At 50.2% G+C, this 24,722-nt stretch overlaps 1 protein-coding gene across 1 annotated transcript in view; it reads right to left on the reverse strand.

Annotated features, from left to right (window-relative positions):
* MCF2L2 (MCF.2 cell line derived transforming sequence-like 2) overlaps positions 1 to 24,722 on the reverse strand; it is a 232,733-nt gene that overhangs the window by 153,963 nt on the left and 54,048 nt on the right. Inside the window, exons 6-7 of the mRNA XM_090055259.1 lie at positions 3,780 to 3,896; positions 1,251 to 1,400 (exon numbers count right to left, since the gene is read on the reverse strand). Of these exons, the coding sequence (XP_089911385.1) occupies positions 1,251 to 1,400; positions 3,780 to 3,896 (267 nt within the window). The remainder of the gene's footprint in view (positions 1 to 1,250; positions 1,401 to 3,779; positions 3,897 to 24,722) is intronic.

The raw sequence follows: 24,722 nt of genomic DNA on the forward strand, positions 1-24,722 counted from the left end.
CAAGGTACAAATCAGACTCTTCCACCAAACCAATGTCAACAATGCCAACTCTGCCAATGCCAAGGGTTGGCCTGACAATCCTAAACAAGTCTGTATGCTGGTTTTGTCTATCCGTTGGCCAGTGTTCAGCATTCATCTAATGCCAGCTTCTGTGGTTTCCTAAGGGGCTGCTATTTATTGTGTGGTTGCTGGAAAAGGAGAAAGGCACTTTATTTCAGGCTGGAGAAAGCTGATGCTGAGTCAAATCAGGGAGCAAACCCCTGTAGTTCAAAACACACAGGACAGGAAGGGACCTTATGAATCACTGAACCCAGCCTGTGGCAATCACAGGCAAGCACAGTACAGCATCTCTGTCAGAAAATGAACACATTTCATCTTAGAGCGAAGTTGATTTCTGGCCCCCACATCCTCCTCCAGAGCTTTTGTGGTTATTCAAGGTTTAAAAGTACTGAGACAATCAGACAGCCAGCTTCAAACTTCACTGTCAGGGCAGCTAGGATCTGGAATCAACTTCCAAGAGAAGTGGTGCTGGGTCCTACCCTGGGGATCTTTAAGAGGAGGCTGGATGTACACCTTGCCGAGGTCGTTTGACCCCAGTACTCTTTCCTGCCATGGCAGGCAGCCGGACTTGATGATCTGCTCAGGTCCCTTCCGACCCAACCAACTATGAAACTATTCATTCAGGTCCTCACTGCTCTGATGGTTGGAAATCGATTTCTAATTTCCAGCCTCAGTTTATTCAGTTTATACTTATTCTTCCTGGTACCAAGATGGCCTTTTCTCTTAAAAATCTGCTCTCCTCCTCTGGTGTTGACTCATTGATGTATTTATACCCTTTGCTTTGGTTGAACAAGCCTTCTCTCATGATGACAGGGTCTCCAGACCTGTGATAATCCCAACAGGGAAAGAGAAGATGAACTACTCCGTTTCCCTGATGCTCTGAGTACTTGATTTCTGTACCAGTCTGAGTTTATCTTTGTTGCAGACCAGTATTCCAGATGGGGTGTCACCAGTGTCTTATACCATGGCATTAATCCCTTGCTGTCTTTACTGGAGACACCTTGCCTTATACATCCTCAGACTGTATTTGCCTGCCTTGCATGGCTGCTTGGCACAGACAGCTCAGATCCATTCATACATCCAAGTCCTTCTCCTCCTCAGCTGTTTCCCAGCCAATCAACTCCTGACTTACAGCACAAGTATTTATTAAATGGTAAAACCCAACACCGCGCACTGGCAGGGCTGCTCACCTTCAGCTTGTCATGCTGGTCTGTGTGGGAGGACAGGAGCTCCTCGGTGCACTGCACATCGTTGGGAAGTTCAGTCTCAGCAAGGTCTGTTCCAAAAGTCTGCAGCATCTGTGCTGTTGTTTTCACAGTCATTGCAAAGTTCTCAATAGCCTGGAACAGCAGGAGGTTTATACAGTCATGGACTGGTCATACTGTAAGGTCTGTGCTACTCACTAGCACTGCTTTGTGCTCACACGGTGATGTGTTTTCTTGTGCTAAATCTAACGCACTGGTAATATGCCATGTTGGGTGGATGGGTCCATCAGAAGATAACAGGTTACTACTACCACCGGAGCTCTGAGCTGCGGTGCTCCAGCAGATCATTAAGCTGGCTAACATTACCACTTCCTGTACCCAGAACTGATATGACTTGCCCAAAGCCACGGACAGCTGCAGCATGAGAGCCAAGAGACTTGGCTCCTTAACCCATATGCTTCTCCCTAAAGCACTCTGAATTACCAACAACTCTCCAGTAAGGCCAAAGTACTTTAGGCAAAGCCTCCTTGAACAGGTTTATCATCACTGTCTAATCAGTAAGGATCTGTCTACATTGCACTTGAGTCCAGGTGCACGAATCCTTAATGCCCATCTGTGCTTGAATTGGTATTCCATAGTTGGCCCCTTCCAAGCCCTGTGTCCACAGTGCTACAGAAAGCTTAACACAAAAAAGGGAGTTAAAAATGCATGTGGTTTTGAAGTTAATATTGAATCCTGCTGCTTCTCTATCCCTTGAATGCTCCAACACAACTACTTTTCACACCCAAACACACTTCTGTTAAGCTGGAAGTGAGAGAAACGAAGGCTGCGGAAAGCACCATGTGGACACTTCAAACCCAGTGATTTAAATATTAGTTTGTCAGGGCAAAATATTTGGAACAAATTCCTCAGCAGTGACATTCTCTCTTGTAGCTGCATGGGACTGTTTCCTTGTGTTTCAGGAACACTGGCCCAGTTTAATGTTTTCACTAAAACCTGCCAATGACCTCCACTTTGCATCAGCTCTCCCAGCTGTTTACTTTCATTCACCCACAGTTTGATCCTGTTCACGCTAGACTTGGACCAAGTCTAGTTACAACTGTGTTCGTGATGTTGTCAAGCCCGGCTGAATAATGAATGACTTGTTACAGCTGGTTTGACTGCCATGCAAACTTCCTGCCCCAGAGAACGCTGGAATTCATTATCATCAACCTTGCCTGCTGGAACAGGGCTTACTGACAAGCAAATTATGGGCGACAGTGTTTAACAAGGAGCAGACAAATTAAAATGAATGACCCTTCCACTAAAAGGTGTACACAGTATTTCCCCTGTTCGGGCTGTGTCTATACTGTGATCAGGAGGTGGGACTGCAGCACATACAGACATACCCCAGCTAGCTTGAATCTAGCCAGCTTGGGTTCTGGTGTAGTTTTAGCCTTGGGCTAGGGTCAGAAATTACATATCAACCAGAATAAGTGATCAGAGATGAGTTCAAATCTGTAACACAGCAGGGCTAGGGGCAGAAGTTACATAGAGAGTGATTTAAGTGATCAGAAACTGGTCTAAACCTATAACAGAACATAAGATCAGTGCTCAGAAACTGGTTTCAAAATGGCCAAAACCGGTTTGAGGTAAACCTGGTTGAATGTAGTATCAGACTTAACTGACTGAGCTCAAATCAGTTTATTCAACTTCTGCCCCAGACCTTGGTGGTTGGGACTTCAACACAAGCTGCACAAGTCTGCTTATGACCCAGCATATGTACTCAGCAGCTGCATTCTTGTGTAGTCCATGTACTCAGAGCAATCAGATCTGTCTACAGGACACGGGCCCAGAGTCTCATCTTCTCCCTTTCTCTATAACAAGATGAACTAGCATCCCAAATCTCAGGGCTCCTGAACATGGGGACAAGGATGTACTGCTGCTTATATTGTCTTAAATATCAGCCACTGAACCAGATGAGTCAGTTCAGAAAGCGGATCAGTCCCTTCAGTGCTACGAGACCATAAGCCTTCCAGCTCCCACAGTAAGTGAGAAGATGTCCCTGGGTTACAGAGAAGCAAGACCTAGTTTAGCGTGCATATTTATGGAGCAAAGAAATGGAAATAAAAGAAAACTTGATGCCCCGAGTGTTTTTGGAGCCTTATTAGACCATTCACAGTCCTTGCAGAGAGGCTCTAGGTTCTGATGCAGAAAGTCAATTTGCCACGTTTCCCTTTAATATTGTGTTGAAATCCAGCTGATTCCAGCAAATTGCTTAAGATTGAGACTGTGCTTAAGCACCTGGGCTTATTTTTTGAGCTGAGGCCTAGATAAGCACTGTGTAAACAGCCCTGCCAAGGTCTTGGGAGGATCTAATCCTCCCTCCATTGTGAAGTAGATTAACTTGGGCAAAGTCCCCTCAGGCTTCAACAGAAGTCACAGCCTTCACTCTCACTGGAGAATTATTGATTTGTCTGAATATCTCATTTAGGTTGAAACCATGTCCTGAAGACAGTCAGGGGTTGTACTCACAGTTCGATGGTGTATCCATTGGCTGTGGCCATACTCCAGAGTTCCCCCAAGTTCCCGGGTGAGCTGACTTTTGTCAATATAGCCATGTAGATCAGAAACAGAATTTAACATGATGATCTGCAATGAGGAATCAAAACAGCATGTTAATGGAGAAAAATAATGCTGCCCTTCGGAGTCATCTTTCTTATTCAGTTTAAATAGGGAGGGCTGAACTTTGCTCTGACTTATTGTCCTTCAAGGCTGAGGGTCAATAAATTGTCATTATCTACAATGTCTATTTGACCCATCAGCACAACCCACTGTGATTTATAGATAGCTATTTTCGATTTGACAGTGAAACCAAGGAATAATTTGCTGATGGGAGCACAACTTCCCTCCCACAAGTCCTCCATGGCCCTGCCTGCCCTGGGAAGGAGGGAACTGGTGACCAGAGCTCAGGCAGCTGCCTGCAAAGAGCCCTGCCAAGCTGGATCTCAGGACCTTTTCCCATCCTAGGCCACCTCCCGAAGCTCAGGGCTGCCTGTACCTTTAATCCCAGCACAAGGCAAGGGAAAACTTCAATTAAGGTTGCTTTACCTGAGGTTAACTGAACTTTTCTTGTAGCCCCCTGCCCCTTTTCTCCTGTTCTCCCCTGGCCAGGAAGATAATGGGGTGTGAGAAGCTCAGCTTTCTTTTAAGCCTCATCAAGTCCAGCCCCAGGTGAGGGGGCTACGAGAGGCTGTGGAGGATAACCATGGGGAGACATGCTTCCCCACATTGTAGATAACCCCCAGCAGCCAGGAGTGAAGCTGCCAGGCGGCCTTGCCAGAGCACGGAGCCTCCAGGAGGTGAGCCCCTGGAGCCAGGGACAGCATACCAGGGAGAGTATCAATGGAAAGTACCCGTACATGAGCACGGAGACTATTCCAGCACATTGTAATTACTTGATTAATCGAGTTTGCTGGAGCATGGTAATTACTGTGATCCAGCCAGCCTCTGCGTCTCATGTATCTGCATCTGCATGCTTCAAAATGTCTGTGGGGGCACTTTATCAAAAGTTAGTTGAATGAGCTTTAGATAAAGTGCCCCGCTGTCATTGTGAAGCGCAGAGATGCTGATATGCGAGACGCTCTGGGCGCTTTAATTAGAGCAGAATTAAAGTGCCCCCCATCACTCCCAGAGCACATGTATAGACACCCATCATGTCCCATTATAAATCCATGGTGCATCCACACCTTGATACTGTGCCCAATTCTGGTCCCCACACCTCAAAAAGGATGTAGAAACACTGGAGAAGGTCCAGAGAAGGGGCAACAAGGATGATGAGTGGTCTGGAGGGGCCTCATTATGAGGAGAGACTAACGAGACCAGGCCTGTTCAGTTTAGAAAAGAGGTGCTTGAGAGGGGAACATGAGAAAGCTTTACCAAATACTAAATGATGAAGAGAAAGTCAACAGGGATTTATTATTTACTCTCTCTCCAAGTACAAGAACTAGGGGTCACAAAATGAAACTAGTAGATAATACCATATTGACTTGATTTTAAGACATGGGGGGGGTTCCCCATTTGACATGGGGGTGGGGGGGGGCCCTCAACTTAGACTTGCATATGAGGGCGGTGGGGGCAGCAGCTCCTGTGCCTCAGGCTCCAGTCCCTGCCCAGGGTCTAGCGATAGCTACAGTGCTGCCTGCCCACCACCACCTCTGCGCTCCATCTCCCCCGTAGGCCATTCCTCCCATGGGTGAAGGCAGGGGGCAGAGGTAGTAGGGAGAATAGTGGGGGACAAGGGGCAAACTGCTGACCTCCCCACACCACCTGCCCCCCTGCAGCAGAAGGAGGAATGAATTAAAGACAACCTCCGCAATAATTAGGTTCTATACATGGAAGATTATAACACATTTATACATTTTCCACATATAGAATCTAATTATTGGGCGGGGGTCGTCTTAAATTCAGGGTCATCTTAGAGTCCAGTAAATATGGTAAGTTTAAAACAAAAGGAAGTTCATTTCTTCATATAGTGGGCACATCTACATGAGATGCTATGTGACGCCACCCGTCTATGGGAACTGTGATGCCAACAATACTACTGCACGGTAGTGTGGGAAAAAAACCCGTGCGCCGCCAGGACTGTGCAGTACCGCTTAAGCAACTGCGCAATAACAATGCACGTGTAGTTAAAGTGTGGGACTGGTTGCCACCCAATGCTGCGGAAGCTGACAGCTTAGCCAGATTCAAAAAGGGACTGGACACATTTCTTAGAGGAAAGGGGCATCGGTAGCTACTGAGCATGGGAGATAGGGGCCCACCCTCTGAATCACATCTGCCTAGACCTTAAATACTGGAGGCTGTAAGTGAGAGGGGAACAGGGGAAAAAACCCTGGTCAGACCCAGTTCAGTTTCCGTTTCAGCATCCGCTCTCTGCCCGTGTGACACAGGAGACTGGGCAAAACGGGCCTACGGTCTGACCCAGTAAATAGCAGCTCTTATGTTCCTATGCTTCTCCTGGCTCCAGGGTCTTGCTGCAGTTAAGCATTAGCAGCCCTGCAGGGTGGGCAGAGGCAGGGGACCACTAGAGGTTTGGCTGGTGGAAAGGGCTAGAGTGGCTGGGAGCTATGCATCCTGGGATTCTGGAGGGCTGCAAAGTGATCACTTTCTCTCCAGGGAGCTGACTAACAATGCCCTGGAATAACTTGGACAAAAAGGATAGGTGATAAATCTCAAATGTTTAGAGGATACTTAAGATGGGTGAACACCCTTCAGTGGGTATATGCTTCTGTTTTCAGTACCTTTATGATGGTTTAAAGGCAATCTGCAACATCACCCTAAGCCCCACAAGAACAACATTCCCACCACTAGCATAACTGATTGAAATGCATGCAATTTATATTAAGCTTCAAATTACTTTTACTTGCTCTCTGCTATGGTGCTGCCATGCTTGATGCAAGTAACACACATTTCAAATGCAGAGTTTTTGTGACCGTATCCGCTAGAATGAACAGTGACTTGAGCAGCGGTAGTAGCAGCGACACGACGGTGTTGGGTGCAAACAACTAGGGATCCAAAACACTTAGGTTTGGACAAATAAAGTAGGTGGTTCTCATTCAGGCAGGAACTCAACCTCCTGTTGAGGGTAAGTCTGGCTGTGTTTGCCTGCTCCTATTATGGTAAGTGGATTCTTGAAATCCCTGGCACCAGTTCTTACTCCTTCTGAACATACAGACATGGGAGTGGCTTTTCCTGATTGAAGCCAGATGTAGGGTTTAAGCTGTAGAAGGAACCCTGAGAAGATCCAGGCCTTGGGAGAAGAGGAACCAAATGCTCTTTAATGGGTTTTTGGAGCACACTGGGAAAGTCACACCCTTTGCATTCTGCAGCCAGTAAAACTTCCTCCTGACAGCCCCGAAACTCATGAAAAGAGCAAATGAAGGACAATTATTCAAGGAGCAGCTGGGGATGAAAGAAATTACCACTGGACAGTGCCTGTTTAAAGATGCTGGAAATGCCCTCAGGCACAGAGTGCACCCTTAATGGTAGTTAGTGTCTTCCCCTTGCCGCGTGGTATGACATGGAGAGAGCATAAGAAAAGGAGACAGAGAGAGGCTCAGTCTTCCTTCCAATCATAGTTTGGCCATTTGGCTAGAACTAGGCATATGTCGGTAGACCTCACTGGAGCATGGATTAATACAACCATTAATCGGTGTGTATACAAATCAGACACTGGCCCAGCTGAAGTAGGCCTTGGCCAGAATGAAAATAGGTATACCATGTATGGCGTAAATGGAAATGCTGGAAAAGTAACTGGTTAGTTTTAGGGGGTCTCCAAGGACGACAGATAGAGAATGAATCGATAAGGCACCAAAACAAAGATCAGAGTGACCTGGCCACAGGTATCTGTATTTGGGGGCAGGGCTGCACTAATAGGTGAGAAGCAAAATGTGGACCATGTCACCGAAAGCTGTTTTGGTAACTGGTGAGAACTACGACATGTCAGCTGTAAACACTGGTGTATTAAAATGGGCCTGGGAGCGTTGAAGATTTTGTACTGGGCTTAGAGGGTATGTTGATGCCCGTCTCATGCCAGCAAGTGACCTGGCTAGCACTGTGTATCAGTTGGTTATGGATGATAAAGTCTAGGCTTGTTTGAGGACAATAAACCTGGCTGAGTTTTAGTTACTAAGACCTGAAGACTGTGGTCTCTTTTTTGGAATAACAGGCTCATTAGGGGCATGGCATCACAGGCAGTATCTTGACAGTGCATCAGGAATTACTACCAGGGAGGAGTACATAGCAATAGCCTGCACCTGTAAGGAACAGATTAGAAAAGCAAAGGCAAAAACTGAATTCAAATTGGCAACCAGAATTAAGGACAATAAAAAGTCCTTCTTTAGATATGTAGCAAGCAGAGAAAAAATAAGGGAAACACAGGGCCCCTGCTGAATGAAATGGGAAAGCTGATAACTGACACTCAGGAGAAAACCAAACTCCTAAACGAATACTTTGCGTCAGTATTCCACCAGTCCAAGGGTGTCAGCCTGCTTGACAGGATACAAGATGATCAAGGAAGGGGTGATCACTCTCCCATAGTTGGCAAGGATCTTGTGGGAGAACATCTAGAGAGGCTGGATATCTACAGGTCAGCAGGACCAGGTGAACAACACCTGAGAGTGCTGAAAGAATTGGCTGGCATTATTGCACAACCTATGGCAAAACTATCTGAGGACTCATGGTGCTCGGGAGAGGTCCCAGAAGACTGGAAGAGGGCCAGTGTGTTGCCTATCTTCAAGAAAGGGAGAAAGGAAAACTCGGGGAATTACAGGCCAAATGGTTTGACCTCAATCCCTGGAAAAATCCTGGGAAAAATGATCAAAGAATCCACTACCGGTAAGCTAAATGAAGGCAGTTTTCTAAAGGACGGCCAACATGGCTTCCTTGCGGGCAGGTCATGCCTGCCCAACCTCATTTCCTTCTATGATCAGGTAACTTGCCACCTGGACAAGGGAGATGAGGCTGATGTCATAGACTTGGATTTCAAAAAGGCCTTTGACTTAGTTTTCCATGATGACCTCATCGTAAAATTGGGAAAATGAGGCCTTGACTACTTTACAGTTCAGTGGCTAGGTAACTGGCTCAGAGGTAGGACACAGAGAGTGTTAATAGATGTAACTGAGTCAACATGGAGGAAGGTGACCAGTGGTGTCCCTCGGGATTCAGTACTCGGACGAGTGCTTTTCAACATGTTCATCAATGATTTGGATTTGAGTGTTAAAAGCAGACTGGCAAAGTTCATGGACGACACCAAATTATGAGGAAGTGCGGTCATGCTGGAGGACAGGCTGGGGATACAGGCTGACCTGGACAGGCTTGCAAGATGGGAGGATCATAACCTGATGATGTTTAACACAGAGACATGTAAAGTGCTCCATGTGGGGAGGAATAATCCACAACACACTTGCAGGCTCAGCAGTGCTACGCTTGCCAGCACTGTAACTGAAGAGATCTGGGAGTTATGATAGACCACAGAATGAAGATGAGCCGCCCACGCGAAGCCGTAGCTGGCAGAGCAAATAAAACACTGGCATGCATCTACCGAGGCATCTCAAGCAAGACTACGGATGTCATCCTGCTGCTCTACTCAGCCTTGGTGAGACCACAGCTGGAGTACAGCATCCAGTTGTGGGCGCTGCACTTCAGGAAGGCTGTGGAGAAGCTTGAGAGAGTCCAAAGGAGGGCCGCGTGTATGATTAGCGGTCTGGAGAGCAGGTCATATGAGGACAGGCTGAAAGACTTGGGGCTGTTCAGACTGGAGAAGAGAAGACTCAGAGGGGGCTTGGTGGTAGCCTATAAGTATATAAGGGGCGCACATCAGGGCCTGGGGGAGCATCTATTCACCAAGACACCCCAGGAGAAGACAAGAAACAATGGCCACAAACAGCCTGAAGATCATTTCAGATTGGATATAAAAAGAAACTTCTTTATGATTTGAGTGTCCAGAACAGACTCCCCATAGAGGTGGTACAATCACCTACCCTGGAGATCTTTAAAAAATATCTTGATGCACACCTTGCTGAAGTCATCTGACCCCAGCAGTCTTTCCTGCCCAAGTGCAGGACTCAGTGATCTCATGCGGTCTCTTTCAGCCCCTAACGTCTATGAATCCAGAAACATACACAGCTGGGTAGGGATTAGTATTGCTATTAATTCTACAGAGAGATTAGGGACCTTAGCAGGTATTCAGCTAAAGGTGCCATGGGATCCATAGCGGGCAAACTGAGTTATGCTAAGGGTTTTTAGCCAAAAGTGAACAGAGTGCCTTCTGCGGCACTGAGAGATGCGATGGCTGTGATTGGGCATTGGGTGAGCAAGGCACAACCGTTTCCCTATAAGCAATGTGGCTGGCACAGGGCCAGGGGCCTGGACAATTTGGGATGAGAAAAATTACAAAAGTGATGGACAAACAAAGGAACCGCGTGTGTTTTGTGTTGCCACCCTGGGGAGACAGGGGCAACCTTCAAAGTCTTGTTTGAACAATGGGGATTCCAGAAATGAACATCCTACACACCCAGCAGAGGATCTGGTACCCCCAAAGGTCACCACCGTAATGTCTAAGAAACCAGTTGCCAGGTCATATTATGGGGAAGAAACCTTTAATAAAGCTTGGGATTGCTTCTGAAGTTTACTTGATACCAAATCAGATGAGGGGCCGTGTCAATCCTTGGGGGTCTCTGGTAGGGAATCCCAGGGGCACCTGGATGTGATGCACGATCCTGTTGGTGAAGATCTGGCAGAGGCATCCCAGGTGCAGGCCCTTTTAACTGATTCTGAAGCTACATGACAGATGTTAAATGTATGACCTGAGGTAGCCAGGGAGGGAAAGAAGGCAGGGGGCTATATCTGCATTTCAAAATGAAATCTGGAAGAGATGAGAGACTGGAGGTAAGTGATATATGGAGGATGTGAAAAGAATGTTACGGTCAAGGCACCCAAGTGGGAGAAGGAGGTACAGATTCATCTATAAAAACCCGGGCAAAGATGAGGCCTATGGGATCTCCTCATATAATCATAGAAAATGAGGGTTGGAAGGGACCTCAGGAGGTCACATCTAGTCCAACCCCCTGCTCCGAGCAGGACCAGTCCCAACTACATCATCCCAGCCAAGGCTTTGTCTACCTGGGGCTTAAAAACCTCTGAGGATGAAGAGTCTGCCACCTCTCTGGGTAACCTGTTCCAGTGTTTTATGACCCTCCGAGTGAGAAAATTCTTCCTACTATTTAACCTAAACTTCCCTTGCTGCAACTTTTCCCATCCCCTAAGATGACCTGCAGATCCCCCAGAAAGACTTTCTGAATACGTGGCTACAAGGAGACACTCTGCCCTCAGGATTATGTAAAACCTAAGCCAGGCTCTCTGTAGTCTTTTTGGCTTATGTTGCATTTTAAATTAAGGTAAGCTGTGTTCTGTAACCATGTCTTATTGGGCTGTGTCTTAGCTTAGGAGAATTTTTTCTGTTGTTCTTTGTCTTATGCTTCAAATTGCAAATCGCTGTGCTCAGTAAATGCTCTCTTCAAAAAAGGGTCTTTTCTTGTTCAGGCATTTATGAATTCAGTGCCACTACCTAAAATCTAATATTAAATCTGGTAACCGTTCCTACACATGGATGCCAGGAGATAAGCTTGTGGGATGAGGGATCGGATCCCCATCGCACCATAGTGCTGGGTTCAGGATCCCAGGCTCCCCTGCACTGGCAATTAGGAAGCCAGGTGGCTTATCTCAGGGGTGGGCAAAATGCAGTCCATGGGCTGAATCTGGCCTGAAAGGGTCTTTGTCCAGCCTGTGCCAGGTCCCTTGGTCCTGCCTGGCCCAAATGCCATCCAGCCCGTGGCGAGTCTTGCCGCCCCCTGGGCATGCAGCAGGGCTGGGGTGGCTCCGCAGCTGGACTGCCTTTCTAGGCAGCCTAGGTGGCAATGGCTCCTTCTGGCCCCAACCCAGTGGTACCAGTGGGGTCCTGTGGGCACAGCCCCAATCCTGGTCTGTCCCATGCCTGCTCCGCACCACCTGCCCATGCTGAGCAGCGGCAGTGGCCAAGCAGAAGCTGCTGCTCAGCAGGGGGGAAAAGCAGCCTGTCCCCCTCACCGCCGCCAGACAGTTCTTGCTACAGCCACTCAGAGCCCATGCCTGGGCTGCCCTGCGGGTTAATCACGTCTTCAGTGCAACATTTGCCAGGGATCTCAGAGGTAATGGCCTTCTTTCATTACTGCTCAAGCCAGTGGGAGATTCAGGTGCTCAGCAAGAGGCCGAATCTCAATGAATGAGCGCGTGAAAAAACTGGGAAAGCAGCCCAAAGTTCCTGATGCCCACCCCTGTGGGTTAACACAGGGAGCACCCGTAAGTATTCAGAGCACATGTCTGGGAGGTAGGCGGTGCAGGTCTCCCCCTGCCACTGATCTGCGGGGCCCTGCTCACAGGCCCTCTCTAACTCGGGACTCTTCCCGTCAGACCAGGTGTTCGTGAGCCTTCAGTCTTCACTGGGCCCGAGACGAGCTGCTGGGGATAAACCTGGAGCAACGTCACTGGAGCATGTCTGGGTTTGGCGCTGGTCAGTGGGTTCGGCTGGGGAGGGGACACTCAAGTCCCTCAGGGTCAAGATCTGTCCGACCCTGGTGCTTTAGCCTTTCTCTGCCTCCGTTTCCCTAACTGCAAAACAGGGACTGTTGGAGGTTGCCTCCTTGGGGTATCAACCAGGCCTTTGCACCCTGGGGCATTTCTCAGTATGTGCCAGTAATAGTTTTTTAACAAATAAAGCAAGTCAAGGAAAAACCTTGCTGTCCTGGACACTGGGAGGGATCCACTGTGGCTCTGGCCTTCCCACAGCAGGCTTGCCCTCCTCATAGCCCAGTTGATTCCCCTCTGCACCCACCTCTAGTTCTGCCTGCTGGGGCTTTTTGACCCCCAATAAGGCACCTCCACACCCCCCAGCTGCAGCTTCTTTGAAGGGGACAGGCCACCCTGTTACAAGAGATAAAAATAATAAGGGCTGTGCAAAATTTTGCTGGCTGTTTCATTTCAACGCTGCTTCAACTAGTTTCAAGCTCGAAACAGCAGAATTGAAATGAAGCAGAAACGAAACAAGGCCAGTCGAAACATTTTGAAAGTTTCAAAAAGTTTTGAGTTTCAAAGCAGCAGCTCAGCCAGGTGGTGGGAGGCAGCGGAGAGCCAAGGCTGCACTCCCAACAGCTCCACACAACCCCATGTGGCTCAGCCCAGCAGGGAGCGCAGCCCTGGCTCTCCCCACCTCCTGCGGCTGAGCTGTACTCCGTGGGGCTGGCGGAGCCGATCAGAGCGCAGCGCCGGCTCTGCCTGCCCCATGGAGCTCAGCCCGGTGGCAGGAGGCAGGCAGAGCCGGGGCTGCGCTCTGCCTACTGCTACTGGGCTCAGTTCCACGGGGCTGGGAGCTGAGCCCGGTGGAGGGAGGCAGTGCACAGCCCTGGGGCTGCAAGCCTGCACCGGGCTGCAAGCCGCTGGGAACCCAGTGGAGGTGGGCACAGCACAGCCCAGAGCTTTGAGATCCTGGACGAGACTTTTAGAAACGTCTTCAGCCAAAATGCAACCGTTTCCCACCTCCATCCCATTCTTTTAATCTCATTAAAAGGAGACAACGTATTTTCATGAAAAAGGGGAAAAATATCTACCCTGTGATCAAAGCACTTGTGACAAGCCTCACCTATAATAGATTCAAGAAACAATATTGAAACACTCATCTGAAAAAGGATTCTTGATGCAAACGCTGAGAGAACCTGAACTCTAGCGGTGCTCCGATCAGAGAGTCACAGAATCACTCAGTCGGGAGGGACCTAGACAGATCATCGAGTCCGACCCCCTGCCATGGGCAGAAAGGAGCACTGGGGGTGGAGGGGTCATAAGACCCCACCCAGGTGCCTATCCAGTCTCCTCTTGAAGATTTCCAGGGAAGGTGAGAGCACCACCTCTCTGGGAAGCCTATTCCAGGCTCTGGGCACCCTTACCATGAAGTAGTTCTTCCTAATATCTAACCTAAACCTATCCTCCCTCAGCTTGTGGCCACTGTTCCTGGTGACCCCAAGGGGGGCCCTGGTGAACAGACTTTCCCCAAGTCCCTGCTGGTGGCCCCTGATAAGGTTGTAGGCACCCACAACATCCCCCCTCGGTCTCCTCTTGTGGAGACTGAAGAGATTCAGGTCCCTCCGCCTCTCCTCATAGGGCTGGCCACGGAGGCCCCCAACCACATGAGTGGCCTCCTCTGGACCCTCTCCAGGCAGCGCCCAGGACTGGACAAGGACTCCAGCTGCGGCCTGACCAGCACCGCGTAGAGGAGGAGCAAGACCTCTCTGGACCTGGTAGCGATGCCCCTGTTGACGCAGGACAGGGTGCGGGTGGCTTTGCCTATTGCTTCGTCACACTGGCGACTCATATTCATCCTGGAGTCAATCCTGACTCCAAGATCCCTCTCTGCCTCTGTGCTGCCAGGAGGGGCAGCCCCTAACCTATAACCATAATGCTGGTTCCCTCTCCCCAGGTGCAGCGCCCTGCACTTGTCTCTGTTGAACCGCATCCTGTTCAGATCCACCCACTTCTCCAACCTATCCAGGTCTGCCTGGATGCGGTCCCTGCCTGCTGGTGTATTCACTTTACCCCACAGCTTCGTGTCATCAGTGAACTTGAACAGGGTGCTCTCCACACCCTCATCCAGGTCGCTAATGAAGATGTTGAACAGCACTGGCCCAAGGGCCAAGCCCTGGGGGGCTCACTGCCCACACCCCCCAGGTCGATATCAACCCATCCACCACCACCTCTGGGTGTGCCCCTGGAGCCAGTTTGCCACCCATGTGACCGTGCATTCATCCATGCCGCAGCCCCTCAGCTTGCCCACCAGAATTGGGTGGGACACTGTGTCGAAGCCTTCTGGAAGTCCAAGAAGATGACATCAACTTCCTCCTTCCCATCTAAGCTCTTTGTTACCTGGTCATAGGAAGAGACCAGTTTAGTCAGGCAGGATTGGCCTGGCATGAACCCATGCTGGTTATCCCTCAACATCCCTTCCCCTGCAGGGCTTTCACAAATGTGGCCCTTGATCATTTTTTCAAAGACCTTCCCCAGGATAGAAGTGAGGCTGAGTAGCCTGTAGTTGCCAAGCTCTTCCTTCCTCCCCTTCCTGAAAATAGGGACCACAACGGCCCTTTTCCAGTCCTCAGGGACTCGGCCCGAGCACCAGGAGTCCTCGAACAGCCGTGCCAATGGCTCCGCAATGACACCAGCCAATCCCCTCAGCACCCACGGATGAAGGTCATCCGGGCCCACCAACTTGGACACATCTAAGCCCTCCAGGTAATCCTTAACTAGGTCTGAACTAACAGTCGGGGGACTCGCATCCTTCCCGGGCCTCTCTGTGCTGTCACCCGAGAGCGCCCCGTTGTCAGCAGACAGGGACACGGAGGCAAAGACCTTGTTGAAGAGTTCTGCCTTCTCTCGCGCGTCCGTCACCAACTGCCCTGCCCTGTCCCATAGGGGTCCAATGTTACCCCGAGACTTCTTCCTGGTACCTATATACTTGAAGAAGGACTTTTTGTTATCCTTAATCCCAGAAGCAATCTAAGCGCCAGTGCTGCTTTCCAAGTATCATTACAGTAACAGCAGAACACACCAAAAGTTGGAACAAAACCAGGAATGTGGTGCAGCAGAGGTAAGTTTTATAGACTGCCACGTGTTGGAAACTTGATAATCAAAGTGCATAAGAACTTACCAGTTTCATCTTATGTAAAAACATGAGTCAGAGGAAACAGAACATACTTTCACATATCCCTATGATCATTTTATGGCCTACACTTCTAGATCAAGGGTCATCCTTTAATAGGAGTTATAAAAGATGTGTGTGAGATAAAGTGCATATAAGAAAGAAAGAAGGAAAGAAAGAAAGAAACCCGCAGCCCATTTATATATTTCCTAAAGGTTTAGCACAATGTCTCTGTTGGCAAATACAAACCTAGTTCTTCCTTCGGTAAGATTTTACAAAGTGCTTTCCTGTCTTCAAATGGCTCACAACTTTTATACTTTATATGTTATTAATAGCATTTAAAATCGATTTCCTTCTCTTTAAAATTGTGATCAACGTAAATGTAGAAACAAAGGAAAATGAATACACTTGGATACGATAAAGCACTTTATAGCAACCTGTTGGCGGTCCTCTTGCATGCAGACATTCAAGACTGCTGATTGCTGTCATTCTCACAGGTGAATTATAATGAAATTGTTTACAACAGGCCATTACACTGGCTGTAATGCTGAGCACCAGGGCAAACTCAAATAGGCCACTGCAAAAAGGCCAACCGGACTGGGTTCCCAGAGGCTTGCAGCCCAGTGGAACTGAGCCTGGTGGGGGGTAGTGGAGTGCAGTGCCAGGGCTGCGATCTACCTCCCTCCACCAGCTCAGCTCCCAGGGAGGTGACAGTGGCAGCCTCCCACCCGCACCCCTGGGAGGGCTGCAGGGCTCTGCCAGAACAGCTCAGCTCCCAGGGAGGCGACAGTGGCAGCCTCCCACCTGCACCCCTGGGAGGGCTGCGGGGCTCTGCCGGACACCTCCCCGGGGTGCAGACCCCGATCTGCCTGTGATCAGAGGAGGCTGCTCCTCCTCCAGTTTTGTGCTTCTGTATTATAGCCTGGGCGAAACATCGAAACACTTTTGAAGTTTCAATGCTGTTTCGACAAAACAAAATAGACCAGTGCTTTCAAAACAAAACCAAACTTGAAACAAAACACTGTTCCGTTGAAACACAAGTTGAAATGAAACAGTGCTGTTTTACACAGCCCTAAAAATAACTTGTGTAGGGCCTGATTCTGAAAATGGCCCGGGCTTCCTAGAGCATTTCCAAATCCTCAGTCCACTGGAGCCAGAACTGAAAGCTCCTGCCCTCACTGACCTGGTACACAGTGTGATGTGGGGGGGATACTTAATCCTCCCCAAGTAAGGCATATTAAAACCAGCAAAGTCAAAAGAAAAGCGAGGCCCAGGATGCACGTCCAAAGCCTGCTACATGACGATAGAAGTCAGAAGACTCAGGGGACCGGCTCAGTTTGGATTAACATCAGCCTGAAGCGTGAAGTCTGTTCATGGCTTATGAATTCCAAATCACTTTAGAGAAGGCAGTCTTAACCGCTCTGCGGTGGTTTCTCTTCCCCTCCAGAATCCACGTTAGAAGTCTTCTGATGCTCCTGACGCCTACTGAAACTGCAGTGAAATGCTGTCGTGTGCTGTTTTTCCTAGGGAGCATTTTTTTTTCTTTTTAATGCGATGGACCTACCATATACTACAGCCGTCAACTGCACCGGGCAGAATTCCAGACCTGAGGTGAGCAAAGTGGCAGCATAACCAGGCACATGTGGAGCCCAGGCTGGTGATATCCTGACAGCACTTGCATTCGCATTGACTTAAGTCAGACTCAGCCAGCCCAGGTACAGGAGGCGTTCGGGGACCAGAAGATGGCAAGAGCTTAGCAAGAGATCAGGAGGGCCTGGATAAGTGGCTTGGCCATGGAGATGGGTAAGGTGGGTGTATTTTTGAGGACAACCTGTCAGGATTGAGTGCAGGGGTTGAGGTAAGAGGAGCCAGATACATATTTACATGTATGCAAAGTGAGGAAGGGAGTAGATCCTAGGACTGTCAACTTCACAAAGATAAATCAATGCCCCTAAATACACTGAGTAGAGCAGAGGTGGGCAAAATGCGGCCCACCAGCCCATTCTATCCGGCCCACGGGGCTCCTAAAAATTTTAGAAAATTAATATTTATCTGCCCCTGGCTGCCTGTCATGCAGCCCTCGATGACTTGCCAAAACTCAGTAAGCGGCCCTCTGCCCAAAATAATTGCCTGCCCCTGGAGTAGAGTATGCTATGGAGGCTCCATCACTTTCTTCCGCTCCCAGAATGAAGGCTCATTTAGTTGCACCTCCTCTCATGAAAGGTGGTGGATTTCCTTCACAAACTAAAGCTCAGTCTAGGTAACCCTAATGTCATTCCTGCATGCTACATGACTTACGTGAGATACCACCCCTGCTTCCCACGTTGCCCAATATTGGTTTAGCTTTGGCTGGTTTTATTAAACATATTTACATCCTCCCATATGCAACACAAACTGTGTGTGCTTGTTATGCCCGCACACGTTCTTTCAGCCCCTGCTGAATGCTTTTCAACGCCCCCCCCCCCGGGTTTCTATTCAGCCCAGTGTTGATTTAGCTTCAATCCATTTTAGCAAGCATATTTGTATTCAATTTATGCTCGCTGGCTGACCCTCCCTCAGCCTCCTCTTTGCTTAGGAAATCCATCACAGTGACATTAATACAGCCAGCCCAACAACCTTCTCTAAGGTACCTGTATGTGGTACTATTGAAGTGATGTTGTCACTGTGATGGTCCAGGAAACAGGTGAGAGGTAAGGATTTCTGTAAGAAACTCTCACCTCTTGCTTATACCTCAATGTAATTTTAGGAGCAGAAAGTTATGCGACTGAGAGAATAGAGCAGCCCACCTAGGACTCCTAGGTTTTGTTCTTGAATTGGGCACGGATGCTAATCATGGGCAAACCCGTTAGGCTGAAAAGTTTTAAAAAGTCTCTGCTAATTTCGGGTGCCCAACTGGAAACCGAAATGAGAAAGATGATGGACGCCCAAAACTCCCATTGACTTCAACCCACCCCACTGTCTCCGTGCTGGGTTTCCAAAATCTGAGGGACCCCAAATCAATAGATGCTTTTGCAAATTTAACCCAGCACCTCTGAACTTAGTTTCCCCCTCTATAAAGCACCACAATAATTATGAATGCAGTCCTTGAGCATCCTGGACTCCCAGTCAAAGAATCATAGAAACTTGGGGTTGGAAGGGACCTCAGGAGGTCACATCTCATCCAACCCCTGTTCAAAGCAGGACCAGCCCCACCTAGATCATCCCAGCCAAGGCTTTGTCTACCCGGGTCTTCAAAACCTTTAAGGATGGAGATTCCACAACCTCCCTGCGTAGCCTGTTCCAGTATTTTACTACCTTCCTAACGTGGAAGTTTTTCCTAATAACCTGTTAACAGTTTCAAGTCCGGCTTCCAAAGCCACTGGGGGTATGAAGCAGAACCTTAATTTCTCTCAGGCTTTTAATTGCAAGAAATACAACAGCTGCTGAGCTGGAGGCAAACTTCATTTTTTTTAACACGGTTGTCCCTCCCTGGGCAGCAGTAGTGGGTGTAGCAGTTGCTATGGTAAGCTCTGAATACCCAAGTGCTCACTGTTTTAACCATTTCTCCTGATGCTCTTGGAATTTTTAAAAACATTGTTTGACACTTAAATGCGCATCTGCTTCACTGAGGTTGTGCTTTCATTATCTCCCATGCAGCCCTGCAGACAAAACGAAAGGTGTTTGTTGTGGGAGACTCCATCCTGCGGGGGACTGAGGGGGCAATCTGCCACCCCGACCCCTTAGCCCAGGAAGTCTGCTGCTTCCCGGGGGCCCGCATCCGAGACATTGCGGAGAGGATCCCGCAGCTCCTCCGGCCCACAGACCACTACCCCATGCTCCTTATTCACGTGGGCACCAATGACACGGCTCGGAGCACCCCCAGCCAGGTCATGAGGCGCTACAGGGATTTGGGAGCGGGGCTTAGCGGTCTGGGAGCTCAGGTGGTGTTTTCGTCAATCCTCCCAGTCTCGGGCTATGGGCTGAGCAGGGAGAGGAGGATCCACATAGTGAACCAAAGACTGTGGCACTGGTGTCATCGGGAAGGCTTTGGCTTCCATGACCACAGTCTGCTCTTTGGCAAGAGAGGCTAGCGAGCTGCTGGGAAGAGATGGCCTCCACCTCTCTCCCCTGGAGAGGAGGCTCTTCTCAGCCAGGCTGACTGACCTGCTCCAACGGGGGGACTACCGCCACTGCTGGCCCGCTGAGCAACCCTTGCAAACCCAGCAGACCAAGGCACTTAAGGGAGCCCACCCCTGCCCCAGCCTGGGCACAATCTGTGGGCAAGGCAAGAGCCCCTAAGGGCACACTTGCCTGCCTATACACTAATGCCAGGAGCGTGGGCAACAAGCAGGAGGAGCTCGTCCTCCTGCTCAGTGCAAAGAATTGACGTCACTGGGATAACGGAGACCTGGTGGGACTCCACCCATGACTGGACCACGGGTATAGAGGGCTATACCCTGTACAGGAGGGATCGTGTTGACAAAAGGGGCGGGGGTGTAGCTCTCTATGTGAAGGAAAGCTACATGTCCCTGGAAGCTGATGTTGGCGACCAGCATGGACAGCTAGAGACCCTCTGGGTAAAAATTCGTGGGGAGTACGGCACAGGGACACAACGGTGGGAGTCTACTACAGACCTCCCACTCAAAGTCCCGAGCTTGACCAGGAGTTCGCCCGGGAACTGACTGAGGCCGCTTGCTCCAGGACCTTGGTTGTCATGGGTGACTTCAATTACCCGGACATCTCGTGGGAGGATCACTCAACAAAATCCGAGCGGTCGCAAAGCTTCCTCTCGTGCGTGGATGACCTCTACCTGACTCAAGAAGTCTGTGGGCCAACGAGAGGCAAAGCGCTGCTCGACCTGGTACTGGCTACGGGGGACAACCTAATCGGTGACCTAGTGATCGATGGGAAGCTGGGTGACAGCGACCATGAGCTGATCACCTTCACCATCCGCCGTAAAGCTGGCAAGTCAGTCAGCAACACAGAAGTCCTTGACATCAGAAAAGCCGACTTTGACAAGCTCAAGAGGCTTGTTGGTCAGACCATGACCCCAGGGAGAGGGGAGTTCAAGAAGAGTGGTTGCTTCTCAAGGAAGCGATCCTCAGTGCACAAGCTAAATCTATTCCAACACGGAGGAAAGGCAGCAAGAGGGCACAGCAGCCCCCCTGGCTCTCCAGGGACCTAGCGGACCTCCTGCGGCTAAAAAGAAAAGCCTACAAAGGATGGAGGACGGGATTCACCTCCAAGGAGGATTATTCTGCACTGGTCCGGTCCTGCAGGGAGCAAACCAGGAAAGCCAAGGCTGCAACTGAACTCCAACTAGCTTCAAGCATCAAGGACAACAAAAAGTCCTTTTTCAGATATGTGGGGAGCCAGAGGAAAAGCCAGGGCAACGTTGGACCCCTGCTGAACCAGATGGGGCAACTGACAACTGACGCCCAGGAAAAAGCCAACCTATTAAATAGGTACTTTGCGCCAGTCTTTAGCCTGACTTCTATCCTGGGGAAGAACTTAGAAAAGTTTATTAAGGAGGCCATCCTTGAGGGACTGGCCCAGGCTAACATCCTAGCCAGCACGAGCCAGCACGGGTTTGTTGTGGGTAGGTCTTGTTTGACCAATCTCATTTCCTTCTATGACCGGGTGACCTATCACCTGGACAAGGGAGAAGAGATTGATGTCATATATCTTGACTTCAAAAAAGCCTTTGATCTGGTATCCCACGATCACCTCTTGGCAAAACTGCCCAGTTGTGGCCTTGGCTCCACCACGATCCACTGGCTGGGAAACTGGCTCCGTGGTCAGACCCAGAGGGTTGTAATCGATGGCAGTCACTCGTCGTGGTGCCCTGTGACCAGCGGGGTCCCTCAAGGCTCTGTCCTTGGACCCATACTCTTCAACATCTTCATTAATGATGTAGACATTGGAGTCAGGAGTGGATTGGCCAAGTTTGCCGATGACACCAAACTTTGGGGCAAAGCATCCACACCAGAAGATAGGCAGGTGATCCAGGCTGACCTAGACAAGCTCAGCAAATGGGCAGACGAGAACCTGATGGTGTTTAACACCGAAAAATGCAAGGTTCTCCACCTTGGGAGGAAAAACCTGCAGCATCCTTACAGGCTCGGCAGTGCTACGCTGGCTAGCACTATGGAAGAAAGAAACTTGGGGGTCATCATTGACCACAAGATGAACATGAGCCTCCAATGCGATGCTGCGGCTAGTAAAGCAACCAAAACGCTGGCTGGCATCCATAGATGCTTCTCGAGCAAATCCCAGGACGTCGTTCTCCCCTTGTACTCGGCCTTGGTGAGGCCGCAGCTGGAGTACTGCATCCATTTTTGGGCTCCACAATTCAAAAAGGATGTGGAGAAGCTTGAGAGAGTCCAGAGGAGAGCCACGCGCATGATCAGAGGTCAGGAAAACAGATCTTACGATGACAGGCTGAGAGCCATGGGACTCTTTAGCCTGGAAAAGCGCAGGCTCAGGGGTGATCTGATGGCCACCTATAAGTTTATCAGGGGTGACCACCAGGATCTGGGGGGACGTCTGTTCACCAGAGCGCCCCAAGGGATGACGAGGTCGAACGGTCACAAACTCCTGCAAGACCGTTTCAGGCTGGACATAAGGAAGAATTTCTTTACTGTCCGAGCCCCCGAGGTCTGGAACAGTCTGCCAGCGGAGGTGGTTCAAGCGCCTACATTGAACACCTTCAAGAGTAAATTGGATGCTTATCTTGCTGGGATCCTATGACCCCAGCTGACTTCCTGCCCTTTGGGCAGGGGGCTGGACTCGATGATCTCCCAAGGTCCCTTCCAGCCCTGATGTCTATGAAATCTATGAAATCTATGAAACTGAAGCCGGGAAGAGAAGCATCAGACCCTCGTAGTGCATGGAAAACAGGACCCTGATACACTGCCCCAGTTGGAAAGGGTGTGGGGGCAGCCTGCAAGCCAGGGCTCATTCCTCGAGGCCTTGCAAAGGGCAGAGGCAGACACCAAGCCACTATAATCATTGAGGCAGGACAGCAAGCACCAGTTTGTTCCTCCAGAGGATACTGTGTGCACCCACACTGACCCAGCTTAGCCCAGCTCTTTTGAAATTTGCTTCAAGTTCTCCTCTCATGCCCAATGTATACGTTCTGGAGCTAGACTAGGAATGGGCAATTTTTTCAGCTGGAGGGCCATCTCATGAGCCTGGGTGAGCTGTTGAGGGCTGCACACATAAAGTCTTTCAGAAGACATCATTTTAACAAATTATGGATAAAAAGTCATACTAAAAATCATACTAAAAATCAAACATCTACTATAACACATTTTAATTTTCTTTCAAAAAAATAACTGTTGTCCTGAAGGACGTTTTTTTTTGAGTAGCGTATATAAAAGTGATTACACAATAGCTCAAATTAAGTCTTCCTCTTGCATATTGTGGGTGTGGAGGGGGTGTGGGGTGGATGTGTTGGGGGGTGTAAGGAGGCGGGTGTGCATGTGTGAATGTGTTGCAGGGGGCATCCACACGCTAGGTCCTGGGAGCAGGTTGGGGGTGGGAGTGTGTGCAGCAGAGCTTGCCCAGTATGGTGCAGGGCAGGTGCAGGTGCAGTCTGCCCCCCACCCCATCTGGCCTATGGCTGCCCCTGCAGTGCTCTAGACGAGGCTGAGCCCCACCTGCTCTCACCTGCAGCAGCCCATGCTGCGCTCCCACTTGCACCCACTGACGGCACCACCTCAGGCCCAGCCCCAGCCAGAGCGCACAGCTTCCCCATGAGGCTGCTCTTGGTGCTGCCCAGGTATAGCTGAGCTCCCCCTGCCTCCACTGGCTCTACCTCCTGTCCCTATTGCGCCACTTCAGCTGCCTTCCACCCACTTGGCTGCCCAAAGGCGGCTGCTCATCGTGCTGGGTGGGAGGACTGGGTAGATAGCGGCTGGGACCTGGAGCTTGAGCCCCATGCACTGGGGCAGGAGCTGCCCAGGAGCTGCAGCTGGCCAACTGCAGGCCCCCCCACTTGGCTGGGCTTGTGGTGCCCAGTGCATGTACCCATAGTGTCGCTTCCCTGTGCTACCTGCTACCTGAAGCGGTGCAGCAGGGGTAGGGGAGGAGGAGGAGGAGCCGCTGGAGGCAGGGATGAGCTGAGCAGCATCCAGGCAGCTGGAGAAGCTCCACCGGGAAGCTGTGCATGCTGGCTGGGGCCAGGGCTGGGGTGGTGCCGTTGGCAGACACAAGGCAGGGGCATGGTGTGAGCTCCCCCAGGCAGAAGCAGGCAGGGCTTAGCCCCATGCAGAGTGTTGCAGGGGAAGCCGCAGGCCAGATCCAGCCTGCCGGCCATATTTTGCCCTCTCCTCCACTCTCAGGCATGTATGCAGACAATCACAAACAACTGCCTTACCACCTAGGTCATGCCTATGTAGGACACTTACTGTGACAGGCACCAGTGCCATAAGCACACTGCAGAGCTCGACACTGGCCACCTCCTTCACTGGAAGTGGCATAGCTGTGTCCACACAACACTCCAGGTAACCTAATTCGCACTGCTATGTGATGGGACTAATAAGCCCGACCCCATGCTAAACTAACTTGCCCCTGGTGCTGCGCAGACATGGCTGCACTGCTTCTAGTGTAGAAGGCAGCCCACAGAGCAGGGCTGGACATGATAAATTCACCACATAGACATGGTCTTAATTACTAATATTGGGGGAGGGGGGAGGCCAGGGGCCTTCGGAAAACTGATTTAAATGAAAAGAAGAGAAGGCCAAGAGGGGACTTGGTAGCAGCTTACCACTACATCAGAGGAGTGCATCAAGAACTCGGTGAACAGTCTGCTGGGAAGAGCAGTCAGCCAGGTCTGAACTCTCACGTCGGTTCTTGGCCAGAGTGCAGGACCTCCATCTAACCCAGGAGGCGCACAGCCCCACCGGCGAGACGCCTTGTTGGACCTAGTGCTGGCCACAGGTGATGGCCTGGTGAGGGGGCTGCGGGTGCTTGACCACCTGGGCGACAGCGATCATCGCCTGCTGGAATTCAACATCCAGCGCAAGGTGGCAAAGGCCTACAGCAAGGCAGCAGCCCTAGATTTCAGGAGGGCAAACTTCAGTGAGCTAAGGGGAATAGCTGGGAAGCACTGAGGTCCCGGAGGGGAGGGGAGCCGGGTGTCCAAGGAGAGTGATTGCTCTTTAAGGAGACGATCCTCCAAGCCCAAAGGAGAGGTAATCCCAACGACGGCTCAA

This window comes from Crocodylus siamensis, chromosome 6 (genome assembly GCF_052110815.1).
Source record: "Crocodylus siamensis isolate JL-2025a chromosome 6, ASM5211081v1, whole genome shotgun sequence".
Lineage (NCBI taxonomy): Eukaryota > Metazoa > Chordata > Crocodylia > Crocodylidae > Crocodylus > Crocodylus siamensis.